A 27,712-nucleotide genomic window follows, 5' to 3' on the forward strand; every position below is an offset into this window, starting at 1 on the left:
AGACTCTCCTTCAGGCCCTGGGAACCATATTCCTGTAAAAAAAAAAAATTAAAATAAAAAATAGGGATATACTTACCTTCCAACAGCCCCCGACCTCAGCGGCGCTCCTGGTACATTCCGTCCCCAGGGATGCTTTGCGCGGATCACCTGAGATGATGTCGCGGTCAGGCCACAGTGACGTCACAAAGGTCCTTCGCGCAAAGCATCCCTGGGAACGGAACGTACTGGAAGCGCCACTGAGGAGATAGGGGGGCTGTCGGAAGGGGAGAATAACCATATTTTTTAGTATTTTTAACATTTATGCCAAGGCAGCATCAATAGTAAAAAGTTGGTCACACTTGTCAAGCACTATGTATGCTTGTGTGACCAACCTGTCAATCACTTTTACAAGCGATGCTTCAAATCTATTGTAAAAGCTCAAGCACTCTTCAAGCTAAAAACGCTTGTGTTTTGCAGGAAAACCCATGTGAATTCCACATGCGTTTTACCCGCGACAGGGAGTTGCAGAAATGCTACCGACATTTCCGCAGCATTTCTGCAATGTGGGCACATAGCCTAATTGTCCCCCCTTCTCCACTCCCAAATCCCTGGTGTTTTGATTTGTTATTTCATTCATACATCATAAAAAAATTTAATTACACCCTCCCTTTTCCTAATAATTTATGGTACAACTGCTAATTTTACCAAAACCGAGGTGGAGATTTCGCATTTCATTTGCATACCCTTTTACCCAAGAAGCATTGCCTGGCTTACAAGGCTCCATTTAACTGCTGGGGAAAAAAAAAATAGTCCTCCCTAGCCTTCCATGGCATGTCACACGCAGCATCACCGGAGCGGAGATCAGATAGGAGTGAAATGTCAGCTATTTAATTAATAATGACCATAATGGTTACAGCACTTTCAGAAGGAATTGATTGGAAAAATTACCCTCCCAGAAGAGCATTAGATGACAGAAGCGCAGCGCACCAGCATGATGCTGCACAAGGTTCAGGTTCTTCTCAGTGGATGAGAATTGACACATTCTAGAATTCCGTCATGGAGCAGGTCCATTACCTGACATTCTCTCCGGTAGATACTTCCACAAAAGTGCCAGGTCCCCATGGTCTTACAGTAAGGCTAGGATCAGATGGCATTATAGACTCCACATTATTATCTGGTGATCTTTGGTTGTCTCGGGGCTGGTACATAATGGCCATCTGTCACACCATCACCATATTACACTCATCTGAGACTGGTCCGTAAATCAGCATTGTTCATCATCGGCCAATTATTCTCGGAGCATCCCTGCATTACATTGGATCACATCATCGACGTGAGAGCAAGTTTTTCTTAATCTTCTGTCCAACAACGGTTCCAAATTTTTTCCTATTTCGTGATCAGCTCTATAGGGATCCATAATGGAGGTAGGAACATCGGGTATCAGCAGATCATCACTAGAGGACTAGGGGTCACATACCATGTAGTCCTCCTGCTCTGTGTAATCACACAAAAAACTGACACACTGTGCACAGGCAGAAAGCTGCCAATCAGTGGTGTGAGCAGGATTATGCAGAAAACTGCCAGATCTTGACTCACTCTGACCTTGGAATTCTGACCCCCTGTGACCTGACTATACCCGTGCCTCTTCCCTCTGTTTAGGGCGTACTCTCCTAGCTCTTGACCACAGGCTCCTTGACTTGCCCAACTCACAGCTTGCCAATGAGAAGTGATCGGCGTAACATCAGGTAGCAAAAGCAACGACAGATTCCTTTTAAAGTATAGAACATCTTCAAAGCAGAAAACAAGAATGGTCGGGTCACTTTACCGCTTGGCAACTTTGGAAACTTGCATTAGTAAAAAAAATATACTCAAAAGAATAAATGTACAGAAATGTTCAAAAAACATGAGATAATTACAAAATCTTTCTCCTAGTTTTTATTTCCAGCATTGGGAACATCGCACACGGTATCCTAATTCACAACATAAACAGAAATGTAGATCGTTAAAAATTATTTTACAGAAAAAAAAAAAAAGTACATTGTCCTGTTCTAACAAATCGGCAGGGTCTGCAGTTGTCTTTGGACTATTTTTTGTGATTTTAGCATTCCTGTGAATAACTCACCTAATATTTAATTGTTCCCCAGTTTTTTTTAGAACGGCTTCACATCTATGTTTCATAGAGTCACCAACTTCTGGCTCAGGATGCTCAGACTACATCCCACTATTTTTTTGGCATTTGTTGGCTTTGCCTCAGAAACGGCATTTTTTATATCACCCCAGAAGTGTCCTATCAGATTATGGTCCGAGGGTTGGGCTGGCAGCTCCATAACCTCGATTTTGTTGGACTGGTGCCAAGTATTTTATATGCAAACTGGTCAATGATCCCTGGTGTGCGGTAAACTGGACCGTCACCATAGTAAGAGAAACCTGCCCATATTATGATGCTTCACCACCATGCTTCACTGTGTGCAGGGTGTACTGTGGCCTGAATGCAGAGTTTGGGACTGAAAAAAAAAAACAATTTTACTTTTATCAGTCCACAAAATGTTTCTCCATTTCTCTTTAGGCCGCTTGATGTGTTCTTTGGCAGATTGTATCCTCTTCAGTACATGTCTTTTTATTAACAGTGGGACTCTGTGGGGACTTCTTGGTTAGAGATTAGCGTCACACCGGCGTCCTCACAGGTAACCGGAGACGGTCTGTGATCATCCTGGAGCTGAGCGTTGGCTGAGCCTCTGCTATTCTGGCCATTCTTCCATCCAGAAGAATGGTCGTCTACCGGTTTCTTCCCCGTCTCTCCAGTTTGGCTTTCCATTATAGAGCATTAGAGATCATTGTAGCTGAACTATCGATCATTGTCTGCACAAGTTTTACCTTCTCCAACCAAATTTTTAATCAGAGTACAATGTTCTTCTGAACAATGTCTTGAATGACCCATATTACTGAGGCTTTCAAGGAGAAATGCATGTACAAGTCTTGGCTTCACCCTTAAATAAGGGCCACCGGATTTACACCGGCTTCTTCACAGAATGATTGATGTCACTGATCGATCTCCACACTGATTTTATTTTGATCACCCCCATTTTAATTATTCTAATCTACAGACTCAGAAACCTGCAGATCCTGAATGTGGAGTCTGGGGGTTTTCTCAGAATCTACTGCACCAACTGGTAAATTGTGTGACATGTGGTGATGGAATTTATACCATAAACAGATTAATCTGTATTATTGGACCGATATAGTACTGTGAACACTGCTGTATGAGCTTTTTACATTGCTCATTATTTCTAGCTTTTTCAGTAGCGTTTCTTCGGGTGGAGCAGGATCCATCAGAGACGTCATGGGGAGGTACCTTTAGTGACCCCAACAACTGGGTTTTGAAACACTGTAGGAGTGGAGCTGTGGTGCGTATGGACACCGCGGCTCCATTAATTCTGCATAGGAATACTGGAGAAAGACAACCATCAGCAGACGAATAGTGAATGGATAGACCCCGCAGCAGGGCTGTGGAGTCCGAGCCCATTTTGGTGGAGTCGGTGTCATGGAAATTGACGAGTTGGAGGTTTGGCTTACCGACTCCAAAGCCGGAGCCCAAATTTTTGTTGGACTCCACAGCCCTGCCCAGCGGTCAGACCACCATCAGAAACCCATCATCTAACCTACTTTTAACCCCTTCCCAACCAGTTTTCATCTTGCTGACGAGGCCGAATTTCGGAGAGTCTGACCTGTATCACTTTATGTAGTAATCACACGAAAGCTTCTTCACATCCCAGCGATTCCGAGATTTTTTTTTATCATGACACATTGTACTTTATGTTATTGGTAAATTTAGGTAAAGATTTACGTTTTTGAAAATATCTGAAAACCTTAGATGAATCAGGGAGGAAGGATTTCTTATGCGTCCTCTGGACTATAATGTACCCAACAGTCGACTCTTAGCAGAAAGAGTTCAGCAAGGCTAAAGTCTTCTTAATGGAGCCTCCTCTATAAAGAATTCTGTCATTCTGAGCCGGAACCGTACAATTCTACGGGTGCTACATTTAGGAGCTGCATGAACCGGGTGCTAAATATGGCCCCGTGCCATAAAATATGATCCCTTTAAGAGATTATTAGGGTGGTACAAAAGACACAGAACACAAGATTTGCTTTTTTTTTTTTTTTTTTACTAATAACTTTATTTAAATAAAGACACAAGAACTTCTATACTGAAAATAATACAAAACGACAGCCACACGTCCTTAGATCTCTGAAGCAATAGTGTGTGGTAACTGGAATACTGTAAAGCACGGCGGCTAAAAAGAACAGAACAACTATGTATAAATCTCATGAATAATTACAAAAGGAAAAAAAAAAGTAGTCTGCAGTTTAGGAAAGAGTAGAGCGAGAATAGCCGGGACTTGTATGGAAAGTTGTGATGGATATTTTTTATTTTTTAATTCTTTTATAATCTTGGTTTTTCACACTAAGAGGTTAAAAAAAAAAAAAAAAAAAAAAGATGAAAAGAAATAAATCGGGAAAAAAGTAAAATCTCGCATGTGAGGTACATATAACACAAATCAATGTTATTTTGCGGGAGTGACATTCATCATGTACAATAGTTGTAATGCTTTCTGTTAGGAATCGCAGAAAACTGTACAAAAAAAGGGCAAAATATATATATATATATATTTCCTAATTATAAATTATTTATCCACAGTCATGTTCACGCATTCAATTTATTTTTATAGACCTGAGATTAATTGCAATAAGTGCCATTTCTTTCTGCAGTGTATTCTCTCTTCTAAATGCTGTAGGAACTGGCTTTAGCAAAAAACCAAACCCAAAAGGATAAAAAAAAAAAAAAACTGCTACTTCGCCTTAAACAAGTATAAAAATATAAATAGAAGAAAAAAAAATTAAATATCTCAATTCTCCATCTGTGGACAATATACTGACATTTTTTTGTAATTTTTCTTTTACTACAATCATTCAAAAAACAGCAACTGGGAATCATCGAGAACAGACAAAAAGGCAACATTGTACAGGAAAATCAAAAAGGAGGAAACAAAGAAAGAATAAAGTTATAATAAAAGTGTGCAAAACAAAAAGGACTACTTTTAGAAATTTTGGTACGGGACGTGGCTCGCTGGGCCACGTGTTACAAACATTGGCAATGCGCAGGGTGTGTGGAAAGTACAGACAAAAACAAAATATATATATCGGATCTGAGAGTAGGAAAAAGGTCATAAGTGAGCGATCAAAAGTAGAAAAATAGATCTCACCTCTGGGGTGGGCTTTGGACATTTTTTTTTTTATTAGCAAGTTCTGCCTATTGCTTGTGCTAAAGATGAATGAAACTTGGCACTCAATTTTTGAGAAGAAAAGCTTCTTAGTTTATTGATGCATCCAGACAAACAAAACCGCTAAACGTTTTCGGTCCACACCGGACCTTCGTCAGAGCGTTTCTTAGACATTGACTGGATGAGGAAGCTAATAAGCCTGAATGAGCGTCAGCCAGAGCACGGGATATAGGAGCTGCAGTCTGCTGCAGGATCACAAAGGAAGGTGAAGCGCCAGAGGAGAGGCACAAAGCCTGGAGGGAGTGACGGCGCTGGATCCTGAGCGCTAGTAGTGCAGAGCAGAGGAGAGCGACGCTCTCCTCTGCACTACTAGCGCTCAGGATCCAGCGCCGTCACTCCCTCCAGGCTTTGTGCCTCTCCTCTGGCGCTTCACCTTCCTTTGTGATCCTGCAGCAGACTGCAGCTCCTATATCCCGTGCTCTGGCTGACGCTCATTAGCTTCCTCATCCAGTCAATGTCTAAGAAACGCTCTGACAAAGGTCCGGTGTGGACCGAAAACGTTTAGCGGTTTTGTTTGTCTGGATGCATCAATAAACTAAGAAGCTTTTCTTCTCAAAAATTGAGTGCCAAGTTTCATTCATCTTTAATATACGGGGTGGACACCCTACTTGAGCACCGCCAACCCTCATATCTACTGAGTGCCGTGTTTCCTTACTGTATATTGCTTGTGCTAGTTTTCAAAATGTGTTGTGTTTTTTCTTGTAGCTTGTTTATTTCTAATGAATTTTTTTTTATCCCCCCCACCCCCCAAAAAAAAGATAAACAGTGTAAAGGGGCACTTCGAGAATCAAAAATATGGCTCTTATTAAACGTTGTGGGGATGGGAGGGTGCCGATTTGAGAATGGATTGTTTATTTTTATTGGTTCGTAACAGTTTAACGGATCTGTTCCATCATATTGGACAATTTTTTGGTCAAAAGTATGATTACACTTCAAAAAAAAAAAAAAATTTGAACCAGTGATTGATGGGGGTCTCAGGGACCAGAGATAAATTAAAAAAAATTATATATATATATATATGGTGTGTATATATATCACTGGGCACCGAGCATGCGCACACCATAGAATATTGACTCTGGGACCCCCAGAAACCGGACCACTCTATCCCTCCACCCCTCAGTGATCAACAGGGCTATTAAGGGGCTAGGAGGAGAGATGATACATATTTTTAAAAAAAAATTAAAAAAAGGAAAATTTAATTAACCTCTAAACAAAGAAAAAAGAAACAATGGACAAAGGCATGGCCCTTGTTTCCTCTACTACCAAAGACTTGAAACGTTCCCAGTAGCACACACTAAGGGCCCGGGGCTCAAATCATATCCGAGATGCAATATTATATTTCCAAATAACCCCTTTAAGGCAGCAGGAATTACTTTACTAGGATACGGTAGGAAGCGTAATGTACCGCAATTTTCTCACCCATTCCTGGAGAAAAGACTGGACACTGGAATGAATAGATTAAACAAGGAGAGGAAAAAAAAATGGCCGTCTTTTCGGTCTAGCCTTTGAAATGACTGCCAACCATCGGCAGAAAAAGAAGGTGTGATTAGTTACAGGAACCCGTATTTGAAATACCTGCCATGAAACGGTGCAGGATGGGGGACAACGATCTAATAAGACCACCCTGTGAATATGGTAGTGGTATTGGGGTGGCCAGTAGAGGTCTCGAGGAAAGGTTGACTAGACCATTGCATTCTACAAGACTCGCCGGTTCTTCCAGGTGATCCGTCCATGGAATGGGTTGCAAAAGTGAATGTTCCAAGTGGGAATGTCACAAAAAAAAATAAAAAGTAGTAACATTTGTTTGTAAGTTCTAAGAATTGAGATTGCCAATGTGGTTTACATTCCGAGTTACCTGAGATTTCCGACTTCAGCTGAAGTACCTGAAAAATAAGTCTTAGGACGGGAACTGAGCAAATGATGTGGCAATTACTTCTGCCATCTAATATTCTACCCACCTCGTTACGATGAATTTGGGGGGCGACGGGGGGGGGGGAGAACAGAAAGTTACAATCTCTTCTCTGTCCCCTTTAATTAATGTACATCTGCCAAAAAAAAAAAAAAAAAAATGGAGGATTTTTTGGAAAATTAAAAGTATTCCTTACAGGACAACACACAAAAAAAAAATAAATTAAATTATACAGGATGTCTTTCGGGATATACAAAGCTTATTTAAGGTTCCGAACACAAAAGCGGACGTTTTACCTGTCGCCAAGAAATTTGTGCATAGTCCACAGTGAACTCAAATCGTAGAGATCGTTAAATTTGTGCCAATAAACAGTGAGAAAAAGGAAAAAAAAAGTGGGGGCAGGAAAAAAAAAAAAATAATTGTCCTGATCCAGGATAAAACGTTGGCAGATATAAATGAAGCGAAGCGGTTGTTATTTATTTTTTTTCTTCTTTAACTCTGAATTCTTAATATTGATCAGACAGCGTTAACCAAAACCACATGCAGAAGTTGTGAATCTAAGTCAGCGCGGTGGTCACAGAGGCCGGCTCTGCGCGGGAGGGACTTAGATGACAACGTGGTTGTGGGGAGAAGGTGGAGGAGACAACGGGTCGTCGGACGGCCGCTCCGCCCCGTTTTGCTGCTCTTTCGGGGACGCGTGGCCGTTGGTTTCAGTGTTGTCTACTTTGCTGGTGGCATTGTCGGTCAGGGAAGAAGAGGAGACCTGAGATGAGAGGTGATCGACAGTCACGGCCGAGCTCTGGCCCGGGTTCGGGAGGGTCTTCAGGGTTAGGTCTGACGCTATGAGTAAAGAGCCCAGTAGTTTCACAGGACAGAATGCCGATCCTGTGGGAATGAAGTTAACTTTGTTTTTGTCAGGGCATGAAAGGAGAGCTGCAGGGACCGGCTGACGAGACCTGCGGAGGAAAGACCATTAATGCATATCGTGGCATCTCCGGAGAGGACACAACATTTCATGCAACGTAACTTCACAACCTTCTATAAAAAAAAAAAAATCTGATTAATAAAGCTGCGGAAACAGTGGCCTGGGGAACGCCAAACCTTCGGGCCCCGCTTCTGGCCTTGGCTCCAAGCAAATTCAAGAAGGAACCTCATAGAAATAGATCAGCCTGGCGCTAGGAAGGCCATGACGTTCCCCAGCTCGGCATTAGTAATCAGATTTCTTTTTTTCCTTAAAAATGGGTAAAATTAACAAAAAGAGAACGTTCATGTCGGTGAGATGTGAAGACTAGAGTAATGCGAAACAGCTTCCAAATTTGTGATAGCTGTCAGTATTCCAGGTAGAAAAGGGGGAGAAAAAAGAAAAAAAAATCACAAGAAATGTGTAAATAAATCTATTTTATTGTCTAAGTTATGAGAGGTCTGAACCCAAAAATGGCCGCTTTATTGAATCAATCGATTTCTATTAATTTATCCTGTAGAACCATCATCAAAACGTAGCTTAAAGGGGAAAACGACTTATTGTTTAAATGAGGTTTTCAGGGTTTTGATTTTTTTTTTCCCTTTAATAATGAGAGAAAAAAAAAGACATTTTCACACCAACTACTAAGCCTAATATTATCCTATGAGCAAATGGACATTAACAACAGACTCCTAGCCTTTTTTTTTTTTTTTTTTTAAATAGATGGGGGGAAAAAAATACAATCACACATTCCCTTTAAAAAGGCACTAAAAACGGAAGGAAGGGTGGAAAAAAAAATATAACCAAAGCAAAAACACAAGGTCAATGAATAATGTAGGATGACATCGGCCACCATTGTCCTACCAAAGACAAAAAATTAGCTCATAAACATCTATCCAATGCGTGTGCTAATTTGAAACAAACTTCCTCCTTGAAATATTAGTTAAAAAAAAAAAAATGGAGAAAACTAAGAATTGTGATAAGGGCTTAGCGGGACATTCCCGATTCTCACAGTCGGCTGACCACACCCCTTCAGCCACTGATTGGCTAATAGAGTGAACATTTCCTGTTTACCAAGACAAAAACAGACCAATGAGGATCAGGTAAGGGTCAGACAGACGGCAAAGATCGTCAAAGGCGAATATTACATGTAAAAAACTAAATTATCCTCTGAACAACAATCTATGAGAGCTCCTCTGACCGCATGTTTACTTCACAGCAAAACCTTCCAAATGCAGCACCACACCTCAAATCAACTCCAGGCCTTTTATCTGCTTAATTGAGAATGACATAACGAAGGGATTGCCCACACCTGTCCATGAAATAGCCTTGGAGTCAATTGTCCAATTACTTTTTGTCCCTTTAAAAACAGGGTGGCACATGTTAAGGAGCTGAAACTCCTAAACCCTTCATCCAATTTTAATGTGGATACCCTCAAATGAAAGCTGAAAGTCTGAACTTCAACTGCATCTGAATTGTTTTGTTTAAAATTCATTGTGGTAATGTCTATAACCAAAATTAGAAAAATATTGTCTCTGTCCAAATATATATAGACTTAACTATCTCCAATAGAATCCCATGTGAGGTTTGTTTTTGGTTTACCATATATACTCGTGTATAAGCCGAGCTTTTCAGCACATTTTTTTGCACTGGCAGTGAATATTCATTTCTCTTGTAGCGTGTAGTTTCAGCTGCTGGCTTCCAGCACACATCCTACTTACCTTCCCTGCATCTTGTTCCATGCCAGCAGCTCTTCCAGCCGAGCGATCACATGGGCCCACTCATTAAGGTAATAAATATTCACCTCTCCACTCCCATGAGTGTGGAGTGAATATTCATTACCTTAAAGGGAACCTGTCACCCCGTTTTTTGAGATTGAGCTATAAGTACTGTTAAATAGGGCCTGTGCTGTGCGTTACTATGGTGTATGTAGTGTACCCTGATTCCCCATGTATGCTGAGAAATACATTACCAAAGTCGGCGTTTTCGCCTGTCAATCAGGCTGGTCTGGTCAGGTGGGCGTGTTCACAGCGTTCTTTTCTTCCCCAGGTTTCCGTTGGTGGCGTAGTGGTGTGCGCATGTCCAAGGTCCGGATTCCCTGTGCCCACGTGAAGACACAGCGCGCGATCTGCGCTGTCATCCCTTTCAACGGTGCGGGCGGCCATCTTCCTGGGGCCGCGCGTGCGCAGATGTAGTGCTCTGCTGCACGGGGCTTCAGGAAAATGGCCGCGGGATGCCGCGCGTGCGCAGAAGAGATCGCGGCGGCCATTTTCCCAAAGCCGAGTTTGCATCTTGGCTTTGGGAAAATGGCCGCCGCGATCTCTTCTGCGCACGCGCGGCATCCCGCGGCCATTTTCCTGAAGCCCCGTGCAGCAGAGCACTACATCTGCGCACGCGCGGCCCCAGGAAGATGGCCGCCCGCACCGATGAAAGGAATGACAGCGCAGATCGCGCGCTGTGTCTTCACGTGGGCACAGGGAATCCGGACCTTGGACATGCGCACACCACTACGCCACCAACGGAAACCTGGGGAAGAAAAGAACGCTGTGAACACGCCCACCTGACCAGACCAGCCTGATTGACAGGCGAAAACGCCGACTTTGGTAATGTATTTCTCGGCATACATGGGGAATCAGGGTACACTACAAACACTATAGTAACGCACAGCACAGGCCCTATTTAACAGTATTTATATCTCAATCTCAAAAAACGGGGTGACAGGTTCCCTTTAACGAGCCATGACACATCATCACTTGGAAGAGCTGCTGGCAGGGAATGAGATGAAGTGAGGGCACGCAGGGAAGGCAAGTAGGATTTTTTTTTTTTTTTTTTTTTAAGTAATAGGAGCCATGCATACAAAGGTAGGTGATAAGGAACCATGCACGCAAGGACAGGGATAGGGGAGCCATGCACGCAAGGACAGGGATAGGGGAGCCATGCACGCAAGGACAGGGATAGGGGAGCCATGCACGCAAGGACAGGGATAGGGGAGCCATGCACGCAATCACAGGGATAGGGGAGCCATGCACACAAGGACAGGGATAGGGGAGCCATGCACACAAGGACAGGGATAGGGGAGCCATGCACACAAGGACAGGGATAGGGGAGCCATGCACACAAGGACAGGGATAGGGGAGCCATGCACACAAGGACAGGGATAGGGGAGCCATGCACACAAGGACAGGGATAGGGGAGCCATGCACACAAGGACAGGGATAGGGGAGCCATGCACGCAAGGACAGGGATAGGGGAGCCATGCAGACAAGGACAGGGATGGGGAGCCATGCATACAAGGACAGGGATGGGGAGCCATGCATACAAGGACAGGGGAGCCATGCATACAAGGAGAGGGATGGGGAGCCATGCATACAAGGACAGGGATGAGGGGACAATGCATACCCAGCTTATACTCGGGCCAATATGTTTCCACAATTTTTTGTGGCAAAATTAGGAGCCTCGGCTTATACTCAAGTATATACGGTAGTTATTTTCTATAGAGATGCCCATCAATAAAAATAAATGCAGAAAGTACAAAAAAAAAAAAAAAACACACACGAGAACAGCAGCCGCAGACTGTCCCTAAAGATGCAAAAAAAAAAAAATGAAAAAAATCTGTCTTGGCTTAATTTCAGAGTTTATTCCCATTTCGGCAAGTTATCACTTAGGCTCCGGACAGTCAATAACCTGCTGATCGCTGGTGCCTACACATCAGCCTTATGTACAGTGCTAAAGACAAGTAACGGAGTGGTCGCACAGACACTGCTCCATTGTAGCGCAAGAGCCCTGCTCTTCACCGTCACATCCCCCCTAAGGACCAGCACACAGATTGGTGATAACCGGATAATCGCTTTATACGGTGGTAATGATCGCTGTAAAACACTATGTGAACAGAGCCAGATATAAAAATAATAACTAGAGAAAAGCGAACCCGAACTTCTCCTGGAAGTCCATTGTACTGTTCTAAGTTCCTAAGCCAAAAGAAAGAAGAAAAAAAGGAGCCAAAAAAAAAAAAAAAAGGAGGCAGAGAAGAGGAGAGGAAAAAAAAAAAAAAAAAGAGAAAAAGGAGAGCCCGGAGAAGAAAGCCAGAGAAAAGAAAAAAAAAAAAAAGACACAGGAAGAGAATCAGAGCCCATACCTGGCCCATTTTGCAGCAGCTGAGCACCAGCAGTGGCGCGGTCCTACAGTCATTACTTGGCCCCATGTTTTGCTATAGAGGTTGGACATTCGCCCCGTCCTACAGGACCGCCACCCGCTGACAAAAAGCAATTACTTACGACACTTCCTCAAAGACCTTGACCCGCTCGCATCCCTCGGGGGGCTCCCGTTTGAACATGTAGCTGTTGTTGGGTTTGGGAGAGGAGGCGTACTTGGGCAGCGGTGAGCTACTCCCACTGTCTGAAAATTTAAAGAGGGACATTACTAGTGATTGGAGGGCACCAGGAAGGAAAAAAAATGTAATGTGCAAGTTGTCCAATTTTTTTTTTTTTTTTTTAAATTTACTAATACTGGTTAATTTCAGAAGATGAGGGTCTAATTACCCCCTGGATGCAAAGCAGAGTAAAAAACAAACAGAAGCAGACGAGTCAGTATGTGTGGAGCGATGATTAGCACGGCACATGCAGACCGCGGACATTTTATTAGTAAGGTGGAAAGTTTTAGTATTCCTGTTTAGGACGATCAAACGTAAAAACAACAACTTGGAGTTAAGCAGAAAAGTGACAAGGCCCTGGTCCGGCCGCCATGATGGAAGCTCGCGGCCCCAATCCAGAGCCCTGTGAGCCACTCCTACCTGCCGCCACACTCGGTGCTTCGTCTAACTACAAGACCCAGCAATCTCGTTGTTGCAGAGTGATACATGCACAATTTCACACCAGAATTTTTTTTTTTCTTCATAATTTAAAAGCCCAGGGAGCGGCGACGGGACCGCCCAGGGAGCGGCGACGGGACCGCCCAGGGAGCGGCGACGGGACCGCCCAGGGAGCGGCGACGGGACCGCCCAGGGAGCGGCGACGGGACCGCCCAGGGAGCGGCGACGGGACCGCCCAGGGAGCGGCGACGGGACCGCCCAGGGAGCGGCGACGGGACCGCCCAGGGAGCGGCGACGGGACCGCCCAGGGAGCGGCGACGGGACCGCCCAGGGAGCGGCGACGGGACCGCCCAGGGAGCGGCGACGGGACCGCCCAGGGAGCGGCGACGGGACCGCCCAGGGAGCGGCGACGGGACCGCCCAGGGAGCGGCGACGGGACCGCCCAGGGAGCGGCGACGGGACCGCCCAGGGAGCGGCGACGGGACCGCCCAGGGAGCGGCGACGGGACCGCCCAGGGAGCGGCGACGGGACCGCCCAGGGAGCGGCGACGGGACCGCCCAGGGAGCGGCGACGGGACCGCCCAGGGAGCGGCGACGGGACCGCCCAGGGAGCGCACTGATTAATAGTCACAAACCGGTAATATTAAATCTGCAGAGACCACGTAGGTCACCTGCTGAGCCAAGCCCCTCTTCTCTGGCAAGGGACTGGCAACAGACCGCAAGTAGCGAGACTGCTCTAATTATTAAAGACTCCAAGGACAAAACCCACAGGCGAAGAAACAACGCAAACATATATACCTGCATAACATAGGTTTGTTCTCAAATTTTCTGATACACTGCTGCAAACTGCCTGCAACATGTAAATCTGAAACACTCTTTTCTTTATTAAAAGCTGCTCATTGCATTATATCAGGGAGTTTTGGAGATCAGTTGCAGAAAGTCAAAGAAACATTACAAAGTGCCAATAAAACTAATGTCCCTGATATCTGGGGAAAATGACAGAACTCCACATCTGCCACATGCACTCCCCAACCAGGTGTGATCTAGCACCGGAATGGAACTGGCACCAGAATACAGCTGGAAACCAATTACGAACAGTGCGGGAATAGACAATGATGGAATGAAAGAGCTACCTGAAAATATTACTGATCCTGAGTTACCCCAGAGCTGCACGCACTATTCTGCTGGTGCAGTCACTGTGTACATACATTACATTACTGATCCTGAGTTACCTCCTGTATTATACTCCAGAGCTGCACTCACTATTCTGCTGGTGCAGTCACTGTGTACATACATTACATTACTGATCCTGAGTTACCTCCTGTATTATACTCCAGAGCTGCACTCACTATTCTGCTGGTGCAGTCACTGTGTACATACATTACATTACTGATCCTATGTTACATCCTGTATTATACCCCAGAGCTGCACTCACTATTCTGCTGGTGGAGTCACTGTGTACATACATTACATTACTGATCCTGAGTTACCTCCTGTATTATACCCCAGAGCTGCACTCACTATTCTGCTGGTGCAGTCACTGTGTACATACATTACATTACTGATCCTGAGTTACCTCCTGTATTATACTCCAGAGCTGCACTCACTATTCTGCTGGTGCAGTCACTGTGTACATACATTACTGATCCTGAGTTACATCCTGTATTATACCCCAGAGCTGCACTCACTATTCTGCTGGTGCAGTCACTGTGTACATACATTACATTACTGATCCTGAGTTACCTCCTGTATTATACTCCAGAGCTGCACTCACTATTCTGCTGGTGCAGTCACTGTGTACATACATTACATTACTGATCCTGAGTTACATCCTGTATTATACTCCAGAGCTGCACTCACTATTCTGCTGGTGCAGTCACTGTGTACATACATTACATTACTGATCCTGAGTTACCTCCTGTATTATACTCCAGAGCTGCACTCACTATTCTGCTGGTGCAGTCACTGTGTACATACATTACTGATCCTGAGTTACATCCTGTATTATACTCCAGAGCTGCACTCACTATTCTGCTGGTGCAGTCACTGTGTACATACATTACATTACTGATCCTGAGTTACCTCCTGTATTATACTCCAGAGCTGCACTCACTATTCTGCTGGTGCAGTCACTGTGTACATACATTACTGATCCCGAGTTACATCCTGTATTATACTCCAGAGCTGCACTCACTATTCTGCTGGTGCAGTCACTGTGTATATACATTACATTACTGATCCTGAGTTACATCCTGTATTATACTCCAGAGCGGCACTCACTATTCTGCTGGTGCAGTCACTGTATACATACATTACTGATCCTGAGTTACATCCTGTATTATACTCCAGAGCTGCACTCACTATTCTGCTGGTGCAGTCACTGTGTACATACATTACATTACTCATGCGGAGTTACATCCTGTATTATACTCCAGAGCGGCACTCACTATTCTGCTGGTGAAGTCACTGTGAATATACATTACTTATCCTGTATTATACTCCAGAGCTGCACTCACTATTCTGCTGGTGAAGTCACTGTGAATATACATTACTTATCCTGTATTATACTCCAGAGCTGCAGTCATTCTAAAAATGTAAAAAGTAACCTAGAAGTTGCTCAAAAATAGAAAACATAGCTGCTTAGTATTTTTCAGAAGCCTGACCACGGCTATTTGAGGAGCTGCCACTCATCGCTATTCACTTCAATAGAGACCAACTGCAATACCAGACAAGCTATGGTCATGAATGACGTTTAGGAATTTTTGCAAAAAATGACAGAAAAAACAAACACCACCACGTCCCTAAAAATAGTGGTTTTCTGAGAAGTCAGGACTTTGGGCTGCCATTAGTCTCAGGCCTTTATTTTGCATGTTTCCAAACCTTAAAAAGGTTAAACTTAATTTGCAGATGTTTTGCTACATATATCACGGGGGGGGGGGGGGAGGGGGGCGGGACCCAGAGACCCCCAACTGATCAAAACCACATTACACTAGATTAATAAATAAAAACACAATTCTGAAAGACAAGCACTTCAATCACACTTGATGCGCACCTTTACTAGATCCACATCATCCCCTCCTCTCCTGCATATCGTAAGCACATCACAATAAAAGGACTACTAGGGACCCGCCTCCCCCGCAGCTGACAAAACTAGACCCGCCTCCCCCGCAGCCGACAAAACTAGACCCGCCTCCCCCGCAGCCGACAAAACTAGACCCGCCTCCCCCACAGCTGACAAAACTAGACCCGCCTCCCCCGCAGCCGACAAAACAAGACCCGCCTCCCCCGCAGCCGACAAAACAAGACCCGCCTCCCCCGCAGCCGACAAAACTAGACCCTGTCTCCCCCCAGGAGACAATACTAGACCCGCATGCCCCGCAGGCAACCAAACTAGACCCGCCACCCCCGCAGCCGACAAAACTAGACCCGCCTCCCCCACAGCTGACAAAACTAGACCCGCCTCCCCCACAGCCGACAAAACTAGACCCGCCTCCCCCGCAGCCGACAAAACAAGACCCGCCTCCCCCGCAGCCGACAAAACAAGACCCGCCTCCCCCGCAGCCGACAAAACAAGACCCGCCTCCCCCGCAGCTGACAAAACTAGACCCGCCTCCCCCACAGCTGACAAAACTAGACCCGCCTCCCCCACAGCTGACAAAACTAGACCCGCCTCCCCCGCAGCCGACAAAACAAGACCCGCCTCCCCCGCAGCCGACAAAACAAGACCCGCCTCCCCCGCAGACAACTGAAGACAACTAAACTAGACCAGTCTCCCCCGCACACAAAATTAGATTCACATCCACCGCAGACAATTAGATCAACCTCGCCTGCAGATTACATCTGCATATTTGATTACTTTTGGCACACACCTCTTTGTATTGTATTGATCCCCGTTTCTCATGTTTTTTGCAACGCAGTCAACACCAAAAATAAAAGCCCAGGGAGCTAAACATGAGTAAATATCACGGTGCCACCGCCAGAGCCGGAAGCTGCCGGAGCAGGGGAAGAGCTACAGAGAGAAGATGGATGGAATCTACTTAGATCAGATGGTGCTGGGAGCTCCCACCAATAAGGGGACGAGAACGGCTTCACTCACAGTCAGGACACAGAATTATTCGTTTTTAGGTTCCACACCTATTGTGAGTGTTAATAGCCTAGAAGTGGCTGGACCTGCCTCATTCAGAACCGACGGGCTTAGAGAAGAGGACAAACCTCTGCTGCAGCCCGACCAGCGCCGTCAATCAGGGAATGTACAGGAAGCGATGGGAGATGCAGAGATGTAGCAAACACAAAAGTGACAAAAAATGACAAGGACAAGATCTACTAAGAACGTGACCACCTACTGCGCCGCAGGAACCCCTCCACCTGCAGGCACCAGCGATCTCACCTTTATCCCGGTCGAAGAGCAGGTCGTCTGTGGAACACGGGCTTCCTTCCTGCGACTCGGGGGGACACGAAGGGGATACACAGGGAGAATGGCTGCTGCTGCGCTCCTGCACCGACGGGGTCTGGGTGTCGATGCTGCGCGTGCTACTGCTGCGGTAGGTGGAAGGTAACGGTGCTCTGCGCCCATCTGGGATCTCCAAAGGCTAAATCAATGGAAAGAACATGGATTATAAACATTTTGGGGGTGTACCCCATATTTACACCCTGTAACAGCACAAATAACCCACAGTATTGCTAAGCTTGGCGACATCTCTTATAGGAACACTAGTTGTCACCCTGCTATCCTGGAAACGGACGCAACATGGAAGGGCAATTAATCCGTGTGCAGAATAATCACCACTTCAAGGGTCCAAGTCTGCCATCTGCAAGGGCCGGAATCAGTGTGTCTGGGGGGCCCTAAGGGAAACGCACCAAGCTGGTGGGGCCCCAAATGGAATGGTGCCAGGTTGGGGGGAGGCACAAAGGGAAACGCGCCAAAGGGAAAAGTGCCAAGCTATGGGCGCAAAGGGAGACACGCCAAGCTGGGGGGGAGCCAAAGGGAAAAGTGCCAGGTTGGGGGGAGGCCCAAAGGGAAACGCGCCAAAGGGAAATGTGCCAAGCTGGGGGGGCGCAAAGGGAGACACGCCAAACTGGGGGGGGGGGGGGAGCCAAAGGGAAACGCGCCATGCTGGGGGGGCACGGCCCATAGGGAAACAGGTCGGGGGAGGCCCAAAGGGAAAAACGCCAAAGAAAAAACGTGCCAAGCTGGGGGGGGGGGACTCAGACTGTGAGGGGCCACTGGTGGCCGGCACTTCAGTTCAGGCTACTTATACTCCTGTGTGACATTGCAGAGCGCAGCCGATCCCTTTTCCCATTAAGGCTCCAAATCCCATAAAGCCGACAGCCGGTATAATGAACAGTGACAGCGAGGACTAAAATAAAGTCATTCAGCTGCGTTTATATATAGACTTGTTTGCTTAATGTGGAATATTCTGCTTTAAACAACAGTTTAGGAAAAAACCTGCAGCGCAGCCGCTGAGTATTTATAGCCAGAACAGAGATAACGAGCAGGAAACCTCCTACACCAGATCCAAGAGAAAAATCCCCGAGATCGTTATCAGCATGTGGCGCAAAGAGCGAGAGGCGCGGTGTACAAAGAGCCGCTGCAGATAAAAATGGTTCTTTACTCCTGAGAATGAACGGCCTATACTGCAGCTGGAGAGGACACTACGATGAAGCATCAGGACGGCGTGCAGCATGGAGGGCAGACTTCTGCTCAATGGACTGTAAATCCTTAAAGGAACGATGTCGTCAGAAAATTATCTATTGCAGAAGTCTGGGTTTTGTGTTAAATTTATTTTTATATGTAAATAAAACTGCAATTTATGTAATTCAATTTTTTTCTCCTTTACAGCATTTAGTGCGCAAGTTATACACTTAGATCATCCTAGATGGGACTGACGAGTACAGCAATATCAAACAGGATTTTTCTTGTTCAAATTAAATGACTCACTGGTGAAAAAAAAAGCGAGGAGGTATTCAAAATGTAATGCCTTTTTTTTTTTTCAATTTTCTCTTTTTTTTTGTCTTCACAATGGAGATATATTTCACCGGCACTAAAACCATAGTTATTGCAGTATGTCCCCTAAGGCAATAAAAGCTAAAATTTCCCAATACAGAGCTCCAAGTCCCAACAAAGATAAGGGTTCAGTAGAGAATTATAAAATCCATTTAGATTAAATAAACAATGTGCATTGTCGGCTGTTCAACGTCCTAAGCAATTTACAGCTTTTGTCCGAAGAGCAAGACATTGCCCCAAATCAAATACAAAAAATGTCCCCGATATCTGGGGAAAATGGCAGAACTCCACATCTGCCACATGCACTCCCCAATCAGGCGTGATCTAGCACTGGAATGGAACTGGAACCAGAATACAGCTGGAAACCAATTACGAACAGTGCGGGAATAGGCAATGACTAAATCAAAATTGTTCCTGAAAACAAAGTGCGGCTCCTGTATTATATACTCCAGAGCTGCACTGACTATTCTGCTGGTGCAGTCACTGTGTACATACATTACTGATCTTGTACTGATACTGAGTTACATCCTGTATTATACCCCAGAGCTGCACTCACTATTCTGCTGGTGCAGTCACTGTGTACATACATTACATATCCTGAGTTACATCCTGTATTATACTCCAGAGCTGCACTCACTATTCTGCTGGTGCAGTCACTATGTACATACATTACATTACTGTTCCTGAGTTACATCCTGTATTATACTCCAGAGCTGCACTCACTATTCTGCTGGTGCAGTTACTGTGTACATACATTACATTACTGATCCTGAGTGACATCATGTATTATACTCCAGAGCTGCACTCACTATTCTGCTGGTGCAGTTACTGTGTACATACATTACATTACTGATCCTGAGTGACATCTTGTATTATACTCCAGAGCTGCACTCACTATTGTGCTAAATATTTACATGGAGACCATGCTTTCAATGAGCCTAGTGCTGCTGTGTGAGTGAACTGTACGTTGACAGCATCTATAGACAATACCTTGCCTCCATCTTTCTCACTTGATTCTTTAATGAAGACTTTCTCCAGTTCTGGACTTATCCCTTCGACATTACAGGGGACTCTGGAGCCTGTGAATTTTGGTACCAGGATACTTGCAGTGGGTACGGGGATGGATCTGGATGTAGAGGTCTACAAAGAGAAAGACTTATTAGTTAAATAACGAGATTTTTGTGTACTCACAGTAAAATCTTTTTCTCCGAGCCAATCATTGGGGGACACAGGACCATGGGTTCAATTAAACTACAAAACACGGCACTCTGCTGGATGGTGAGATATGGTGCTCAAGTAGGGTCTCCAACCCGTCAATCAATGTATACAATAAACTTGGCACTCAAAACGGTTGCAAGGTGAAGTTAATTGTCTTTATTGCACGTCCCAGATACAGTTTCAACAGTTAAACGTTTTCGGTCCTTCTGGACCTTCTTCAAAACAATTTCCAATTTATCTGGTTAAGCTGGTTACAACATGTGGAAGGAAAAAATCACCTTCTAACGAGAAACTGTGGAGCAATGCAACGCGCGTCCCTCTCTGGCAATCCAGCGCCACGCAGATCTGAGCTCCACATCCTGATCATGGGCCACAGATTCCATTAGCGGCTTAGTTCGCCTAGAGCCCCTTCGTTTTCCCATTTGTTGCATTGCTCCACAGTTTCTCGTTAGGTGATTTTTCCTTTCACATGTTGTAACCAGCTTAACCAGATAAATCGGAGATTGTTCTGAAGGTTCAGAAGGACCGAAAACGTTTAACTGTTGAAACTGTATATGGGACGTGCAATAAAGACAATTAACTTCACCTTGCAACCGTTTTGAGTGCCAAGTTTATTGCCACTAGGAGGACACTAAGTAAACACAAAGTTAACTCCTCCTCTGCAGTATACACCCCTTGAGTGGCCAGTAACGACCCAGTTCAGTAGTAAAGCAGTAGGAGTATGAGAAAAAACAAGACAAGTAAACTATGTCAAAAACTGAGGAACAAACCACAACAATAACCAGCCAATAGGCTAACAGGGCGGGTGCGGTGTCCCCCAATGATTGGCTCGGAGAAAAAGATTTTACGGTGAGTACACAAAAATCTTTTCTCCTACGCCTCATTGGGGGACACAGGACCATGGGATGTCCTAAAGCAGTCCCCCTGGGTGGGGAGCAATTGCACTGCTAAAACTCCATGTACCACTAGCTTACTGAGGTACCGCTGTCTGCAGAATGACCCTGCCAAGGGCAGCGTCTGCCGAAGCCCGAGTATGAACCTGATGGTCCAGTCTGCATACTTTTACGAAGCACTAAGTCGCAGCTTTACAAAGCTGTTGTGCTGAAGCCTGGTGCCGAATGGCCTAAGAAGCACCGACCGAGTCGAATGCGCCTTAATCCCTGCTGGGACAGAGGCGTTCCTGATGCGGTAGGATTCCTGAATATTGGAGCGAATCCACTTGGCTAGAGTGGCCTTTGAGGCGGTTAGACCTTTCCTATGTCCCTCTGGAAGCACGAACAGGACATCCGACTTACGGGAGCCGTGCGAGATATGTACCGCCGAAGAGCTCTAACCACATCCAGAGTATGGAGAGCCTTCTCGATACGATTGGTTGGTGCCGGACAGAGTGACGGCAAAACAATGTCCTCGTTTAGATGAAAAGATGAGACGACTTTAGGTAGGAAAGAGGGAGAACCAGGTTCTCAAGACTACCTTGTCTGGGTGAAAAATCAGAAAAGGGGGTCGGCAAGAAAGGGCCGCGAACTCAAACTCTCCTGAATGATGTAATCGCCAAGAGAAAGACCACCTTCCATGAAAGGAGGGTGCAATGGTTCGAAAGGGGCCTCCTGAAGAACTCCGAGAACTAAGTTAAGATCCCATGAAGCCAAGGGCATTTTATAGGGAGGGACCACCCAGGAGACTCCTTGGATGAACGTCTTAACCGGCAATCTGGAAGCGATCTTTCGTTGGAATAGAACAGAATGCAGACACTTGTCCCTTGAGCGAGCTTAGGGCAAGGCCTGACTAAACCTGATTGGAGAAACTTCAGAATGGACGGAATGGAAAACACCAGAGGAGAACGTCCATGGGCATTTCACCATGAAAAGAAGATGCGCCAGGTGCAATGATGAATGTGCATGGATACGGGTTTCCTCGCGCAAATCATTGTAGAAGAAACCCCTGGAGAGAATCCAGCTTGGGCTAAAATCCAGGATTCAACGGCCACGCCGTCAAAGACAGGGCCCCGGAGTTCTGGTGGCAAATCGGGCCACCAGGATCGCGGGATCGAGCAATGAACTGGGAAACCTGGTTGTTGAGCCTCGAGGCCATGAGATCCACATCATCCGGCATCCCCCAGCAAAGACAAATCTGCTGGAAGACTTCCGGATGGAGGGACCACTCGCCCGAGGCAAGACCTTGGCGACTGAGGAAGTCCGCTTCCCAATACTCCACACTCGGTATGTGGATCGCTGGGATGAGCGAGTGATTGGTCTCGGCCCAGCGCAGGATGTGGGAGACTTCAAGCATGGCTGCCCTGCTGCGGGTTCCCCCTTGCCGGTTGATATACGCCACGACTGTGGCATTGTCGGATTGGATTCTGATGGGATGGCCTGCGAGAAGATGGTGAAAGTTGCGTAAGGCAAGCGTGATCGCTCAAATCTCCAAGATATTGATTGGAAGACGCGACTCTTGTGGACCAACGACCTTGTGCCATGTGGTGATTGAAAAGTGTGCCCCAGCCCAAAAAGCTGGCATCGGTGGTCACCACTAACCAGCGCACTGGGAGAAAAGACTTCCCTTGGTTCAGGGAGGACTGTAGCGTCCACCACCTGAGGGTCTGCCTGACCTGTGGGGAGAGGCGAAAACGACGGTCGAGGGAAAATTGACTCCCGTCCCAGGCTGACAGCAGCACCTGTTGCAGGGGACGGAGATGGAACTGCGCAAACAGAACGGCTTCCATCGCCGCAACCATTTTCCCCGAGTATGCACATCGCAAAGCGAATGGAGTGAGGGACTGGATGGGAGAGCTTGCGCGCTCCCTGTTGTAAGGGCAAGACCTTCTTTGGAGGGAGAATGGCTAACCCGAGGGAAGAGTCCAAAATCATGCCCAGGAAGCAGATTTGCTGAGCCGGCACTGGAGAGGATTTCTCAAAGTTGATTTTACAACCCAGGCGAGAAAGAATCCACGGTGATACTTACAGACTCCTCGCAGGCAGAATGGGATGGACCCTTGATTAAAAGGTCATCCAGATACGGAAGGACTACCACTCCCCGAGCGTGAAGAATGGCCATGACAGCCGCCATGACCTTCATGAAGACTATGGGGGCAGTGGCGAGTCCGAAGGGCAAAACCACAAACTGGAAGTGTTCTTCTTGGACTGCGAAGCTCAGGAACTGCTGATGAGAGGGGAAAATTGGAATATGTAGATAAGCATCGGTGATGTCTATGGATGCGAGGAACTCTACTTTTTCCAGGGACACGACAACGGAACAGAGCGAGTCCATCCTGAAGTGTGAACCCGAACAAACTTGTTTAGCAGTTTGAGGTCCAGTATGGGCCGTAAGGTCCCGTCCTTCTTTGGGACCACGAATAGGTTGGCGTCCCCCTTCCCTGTGCTTTTGGACAATGTCCTGAAACTCAGGGTGATTCGCAAATCTCTTTTGAACACGTTTAGTCTTTTTAAAAGGCACGACGTGTTCCTGAGTGGATACCAATTCCTCGTCCACCATGTTTTGTTGACTGCCTCAGTAAGGGAGTCAAGTGTCTCCTGACCGATAGAGGAGTCTTGGGTTAAAGATTCCTCCGACTCGTATTCTGAGTCATGTACGCTGCGACCCTCGGGGGAGCGGGAGCGAGAAGATGAGCTGACATAATGAAGCTCGAGCCTGGACGGGACATGAGGGAAGTGTCCTTTTTCGGGCACCCCGAGATTCCCGTAGTACGGTACGCCCCCTGTGGTCGGACGGCCCTGCGCCAGATTCCGGGAGTAGAACCCCTTGAACCTTTGGTCTCGAGGGACCGGAACGATGACACCGTCCCTTTGAAGCGCCTGTATGGCCTGAAGATGTGATGCCCCGAAAAGGCCGGGCAGGTTTTTGCTAGGGAAGAAATGTACTCTTCCCTCCGGTAGCATCAGAAATTATTTTGTCTAGTTTCTCCCCAAATAAACGACCCGCTTGGTAGGGTAAAGAAGCCAGCGACTTTTTAGAAGCAGAATCTGCTCGCCAATCACGGTGCCATAAGGCCCTCCTGATGGAGATTGCATTTGCAGCCGCTTGCGCTGCGCAATTAGCTGCATCTATGGAAGCGTTAATCACGAAATCTCCGGCCTGAGCCATCTGATTAGCTAGTCTGGCTGCCTCTGGGGACTACTGTCATGGACGGTAGAGGTTAACACCTCTGCCCAGGCCACCATTGCCTTAGCCACCGAGGTAGCGGCAAAGGATGGAAGAAGAGCTGTTCCTGAGGCCTCAAAGACTGAGCGAGCCAGGTAGTCAATTTGACGGTCAGAAGGATTTTTGACTGATGAACCGTCGGACAGAGATAAGACAGTTTTGGATGCGAGTCGCGATCGGCGCCTGAGATTTGCAGGGCTCTTCTCATTCAGAGTGAGAAGCGCCTGAGCAGTGGGCGGGGCTCCGGCGGTGTGCAGGATTTTTGAATTGCGGCTTAGTCCGGCTGAAGAAGATGGGGACTAAATTAGTGGAGCCGGCCACGACGCCGCCTAATGATCGCCACTGGCATCTAGCCAGCGGTACCTCTTCCCAGGGACCCGGACCGCATCTGCCCACGCCGGCAGCGTGAGGAAGAATTGTACTCACTGAGGAGGAACCACCTCCAGCTCAATCGATCCTCCCTATGTCGGGGAACGGAGAGCATCCTGAAGTGTGCTTGCCTTCTCAGGGGACTTACAGCTGTGCCTGCCGCAGGGGGCTTACGGCTACTGTGTGGACTACAAGACGCCAAGGTGAGGGCATGAGTGCGGTGGAGCCCGGGAGATGCACATGAGAGCTATACTCTAAGTGCTCGCCATCTTACAGGGGGGAGATCGGTACCGTATAGGAACCGTCGCGCTAGCGTAGATTAGGCGTGCCCCAAACGTCGCAGGAGAGGTATACTCGCCTTGCTCGCCTGTTGATGGTTCAGGGGGAGAGCAGACCCTGAAAGGAATCAGTCGCCCCCTTCACTCCGTTAATTAAAAAATAAAAGTTTACAGAAAAAAAATTTAAATAAAAAACGTTGGGGTCTGAACCCAAATGCCTCCTACAGACACTAAGCAAGAACTGGGTCGTTACTGGCCAGTCAAGGGGTGTATACTGCAGAGGAGTTAATTATGTGTGTTTACTTCGTGTCCTCCTAGTGGCAAGCAGCATAACACCCATGGTCCTGTGTCCCCCAATGAGGCGTAGGAGAAAAGACATAACAAATTGAGCACTTGAAGGCCAAAAGCCTGAGGCTGCACCACTAAGGTTCTGACATACAAAGCGTTGCCACTGAAACCTTAGCTGGAAGTTTATCTCTATGTTGCAGGCCCAAAGCATAACAGCACCACCGAGACCCTAAAGGTAACCTGCTGTCATGGAAACCTTGAGTGGCAACCTACATTTGGGCCCAACTTAAACTTTGGGTAGTATGTATGAGAATATGGATGTGGATAGCGATTTAGACTTGGGCAAAGGCTCTGTGCGAATAATGTATTTAATGCAGTTTCGAATACAGGGAGAAGTGTAAAAGAAAAAAAGAAGAAATGGTTGAATAAAGCCCAATGGCTCTAGCAACCAATAAGAACACAGCTTTCATGTGTTTTACAGCTTAAATGAAATGAAAGCTGTGCTGTGATTGGTTGCTATGGGTAACACTTTCATTTTTCATGAATCTGCCTCTGTAGTGCAGCCCCAGGCCTTTAGAGCATTGCCTGGCCTCCCAGTGTCCGTACACCATCCGGTGGTGCCCACGATAAGACAGTACCCCGCAGTAATACAATGACACTGCGGAGAGATGAAGGGTCGCTATGACAGCGTGAAACAGGCTAAGACCTCCATTGCTGACTTCTTTGGAAAGGCTCATAGGAGATCATCATCTTATTACAGTATTGAAAATACATATATATATATATATATATATATATATATATAGCCTCTGGATGCTGTTCCAATTTTTTTTTTTATATATATATGCTCAGATATTGTGTTCAAGTCACCTCGCTTTTGCCCCATTCAAAATAGACCAATTAAACAATTAAAAACACTTATTTAGTATTGATGCTTTCAAAAACGTCCAATTAAAATATATAAAAAAAAAAAAAAAATTAACTCGATTAACACCAGAATTATGTTTTTTTTGGCTACAGCAACATTGCAATAAAGGGCGATAAAAACAATGTATTTACCCCAAAATGGTATCATTAAAAATATCTGCACACAGGGTGCCAGAAAAAAAAAAAAAAAAAACACCGAGCCCCAGATCACGAAAAACGAGAACACTGTCCTCTTTAAACATGAGCAATTTTTTTTTTCTTTTTCAAATGCAGAACCATAATTGCAGTTCAGTTTTACCATATAGTGAACATGGTAAAAAAAAAAAAAATTTGTGGAATTGCACTTTTATTTGCAATATCACTGCACTTGGAATTTTTTTTCTTCTTAAGGTACACAATATTGTTAAATCAATGGTGACATTCAAAAAGTATGACTCGTCCTGCAAAAAACAAACCCAGAGATGGAGAAAAAAAAAAAAAAGTTGTCTCTTGGAAGAAGGGGAGGGAAAAACAAACTGAAAATCACGTGGGGTGAAAAAAAAAATAAAAATAAAAAGCCTGCTCATGAAAAGCGAGTTATCTGGCACGGCTGGGCCCGAATGCTGCCAGACGACAGAACATTCTGGGCTATTGTAGTCAGAATCTGCACGATTGTCCCATAATTGGTCCCACTGCTCATTCTTCTGGGCCGGGTTTTGGAAATTCCGGATCATCTTTTAATTGTGTGCAGACCGGCGGAGGGGAAGGGGGTGAAGGGAACAGACGCCCGACGGATTAAAAACTATTTATATGATTTATTACATTTAGAAATCACCCTCCTGCCCAAAATAATATATTTTTATATATGCAAAGCGACTTCAGGGGAGAAAAAAAAAAAAAAAAAACAGAACGAAGAAAAGACCCTTAGAGGAGGGAAATGTTAATGGCCCCTGGGAAAACCTCGAGGAGGCTGAACTATTATTATATGCCAGGGTAGGATCAGCCGCAGCAGGGGAAGGAAGGGCGGGTGCGGACGGGCAGAGGATGCCAGGCACGGATTATTTTGGAGGTTTACCATGTGTGTTCACAGCCATGTTTCCATACACATTACTACTGCCCCCACCGTCATTATTCATCGCTCCCAGGAGCCGGCGTCTGTTCATACAGGAACAAAAAGCATAATTCATTCTATGCTCGGCCTCCATGAAATTACCGCCACGTTAGGGGACAGGTTTTGGCCGACATTTCCTCCCCTTCTTCCAAGAGCCACTACACAGCAATACGAGGTCTCCTTTATGGCGGGACGTGCTGTGATATTGTAGGACACCATTCGTTTTACCAGAATAGATTGGGGGGGAAGGAGTGTGCATTATTTGGGGGGTTTATTATGTTCAAAGTGCAGTAGAAATGAACAATTATGGCAAAAACCATAAAGTTGGGTTTTTTTTATTAAGTGGCAAAATATATGATATAATAGAAAATAATCACCCAAATTAT

At 45.9% G+C, this 27,712-nt stretch overlaps 1 protein-coding gene across 1 annotated transcript in view; it reads right to left on the reverse strand.

Annotated features, from left to right (window-relative positions):
• Nucleotides 1-6,054: 6,054 nt before the first annotated feature.
• GLCCI1 (glucocorticoid induced 1) overlaps nt 6,055-27,712 on the reverse strand; it is a 55,869-nt gene continuing 34,211 nt past the window's right edge. The window contains exons 5-8 of the mRNA XM_069729348.1: nt 19,989-20,138; nt 17,382-17,583; nt 12,463-12,583; nt 6,055-8,183 (exon numbers count right to left, since the gene is read on the reverse strand). Of these exons, the coding sequence (XP_069585449.1) occupies nt 7,832-8,183; nt 12,463-12,583; nt 17,382-17,583; nt 19,989-20,138 (825 nt within the window). The 3' untranslated portion in view covers nt 6,055-7,831. The remainder of the gene's footprint in view (nt 8,184-12,462; nt 12,584-17,381; nt 17,584-19,988; nt 20,139-27,712) is intronic.

The sequence above is a fragment of the Ranitomeya imitator genome, chromosome 6, assembly GCF_032444005.1.
Source record: "Ranitomeya imitator isolate aRanImi1 chromosome 6, aRanImi1.pri, whole genome shotgun sequence".
In the NCBI taxonomy this organism is placed as follows: Eukaryota; Metazoa; Chordata; class Amphibia; order Anura; family Dendrobatidae; genus Ranitomeya; species Ranitomeya imitator.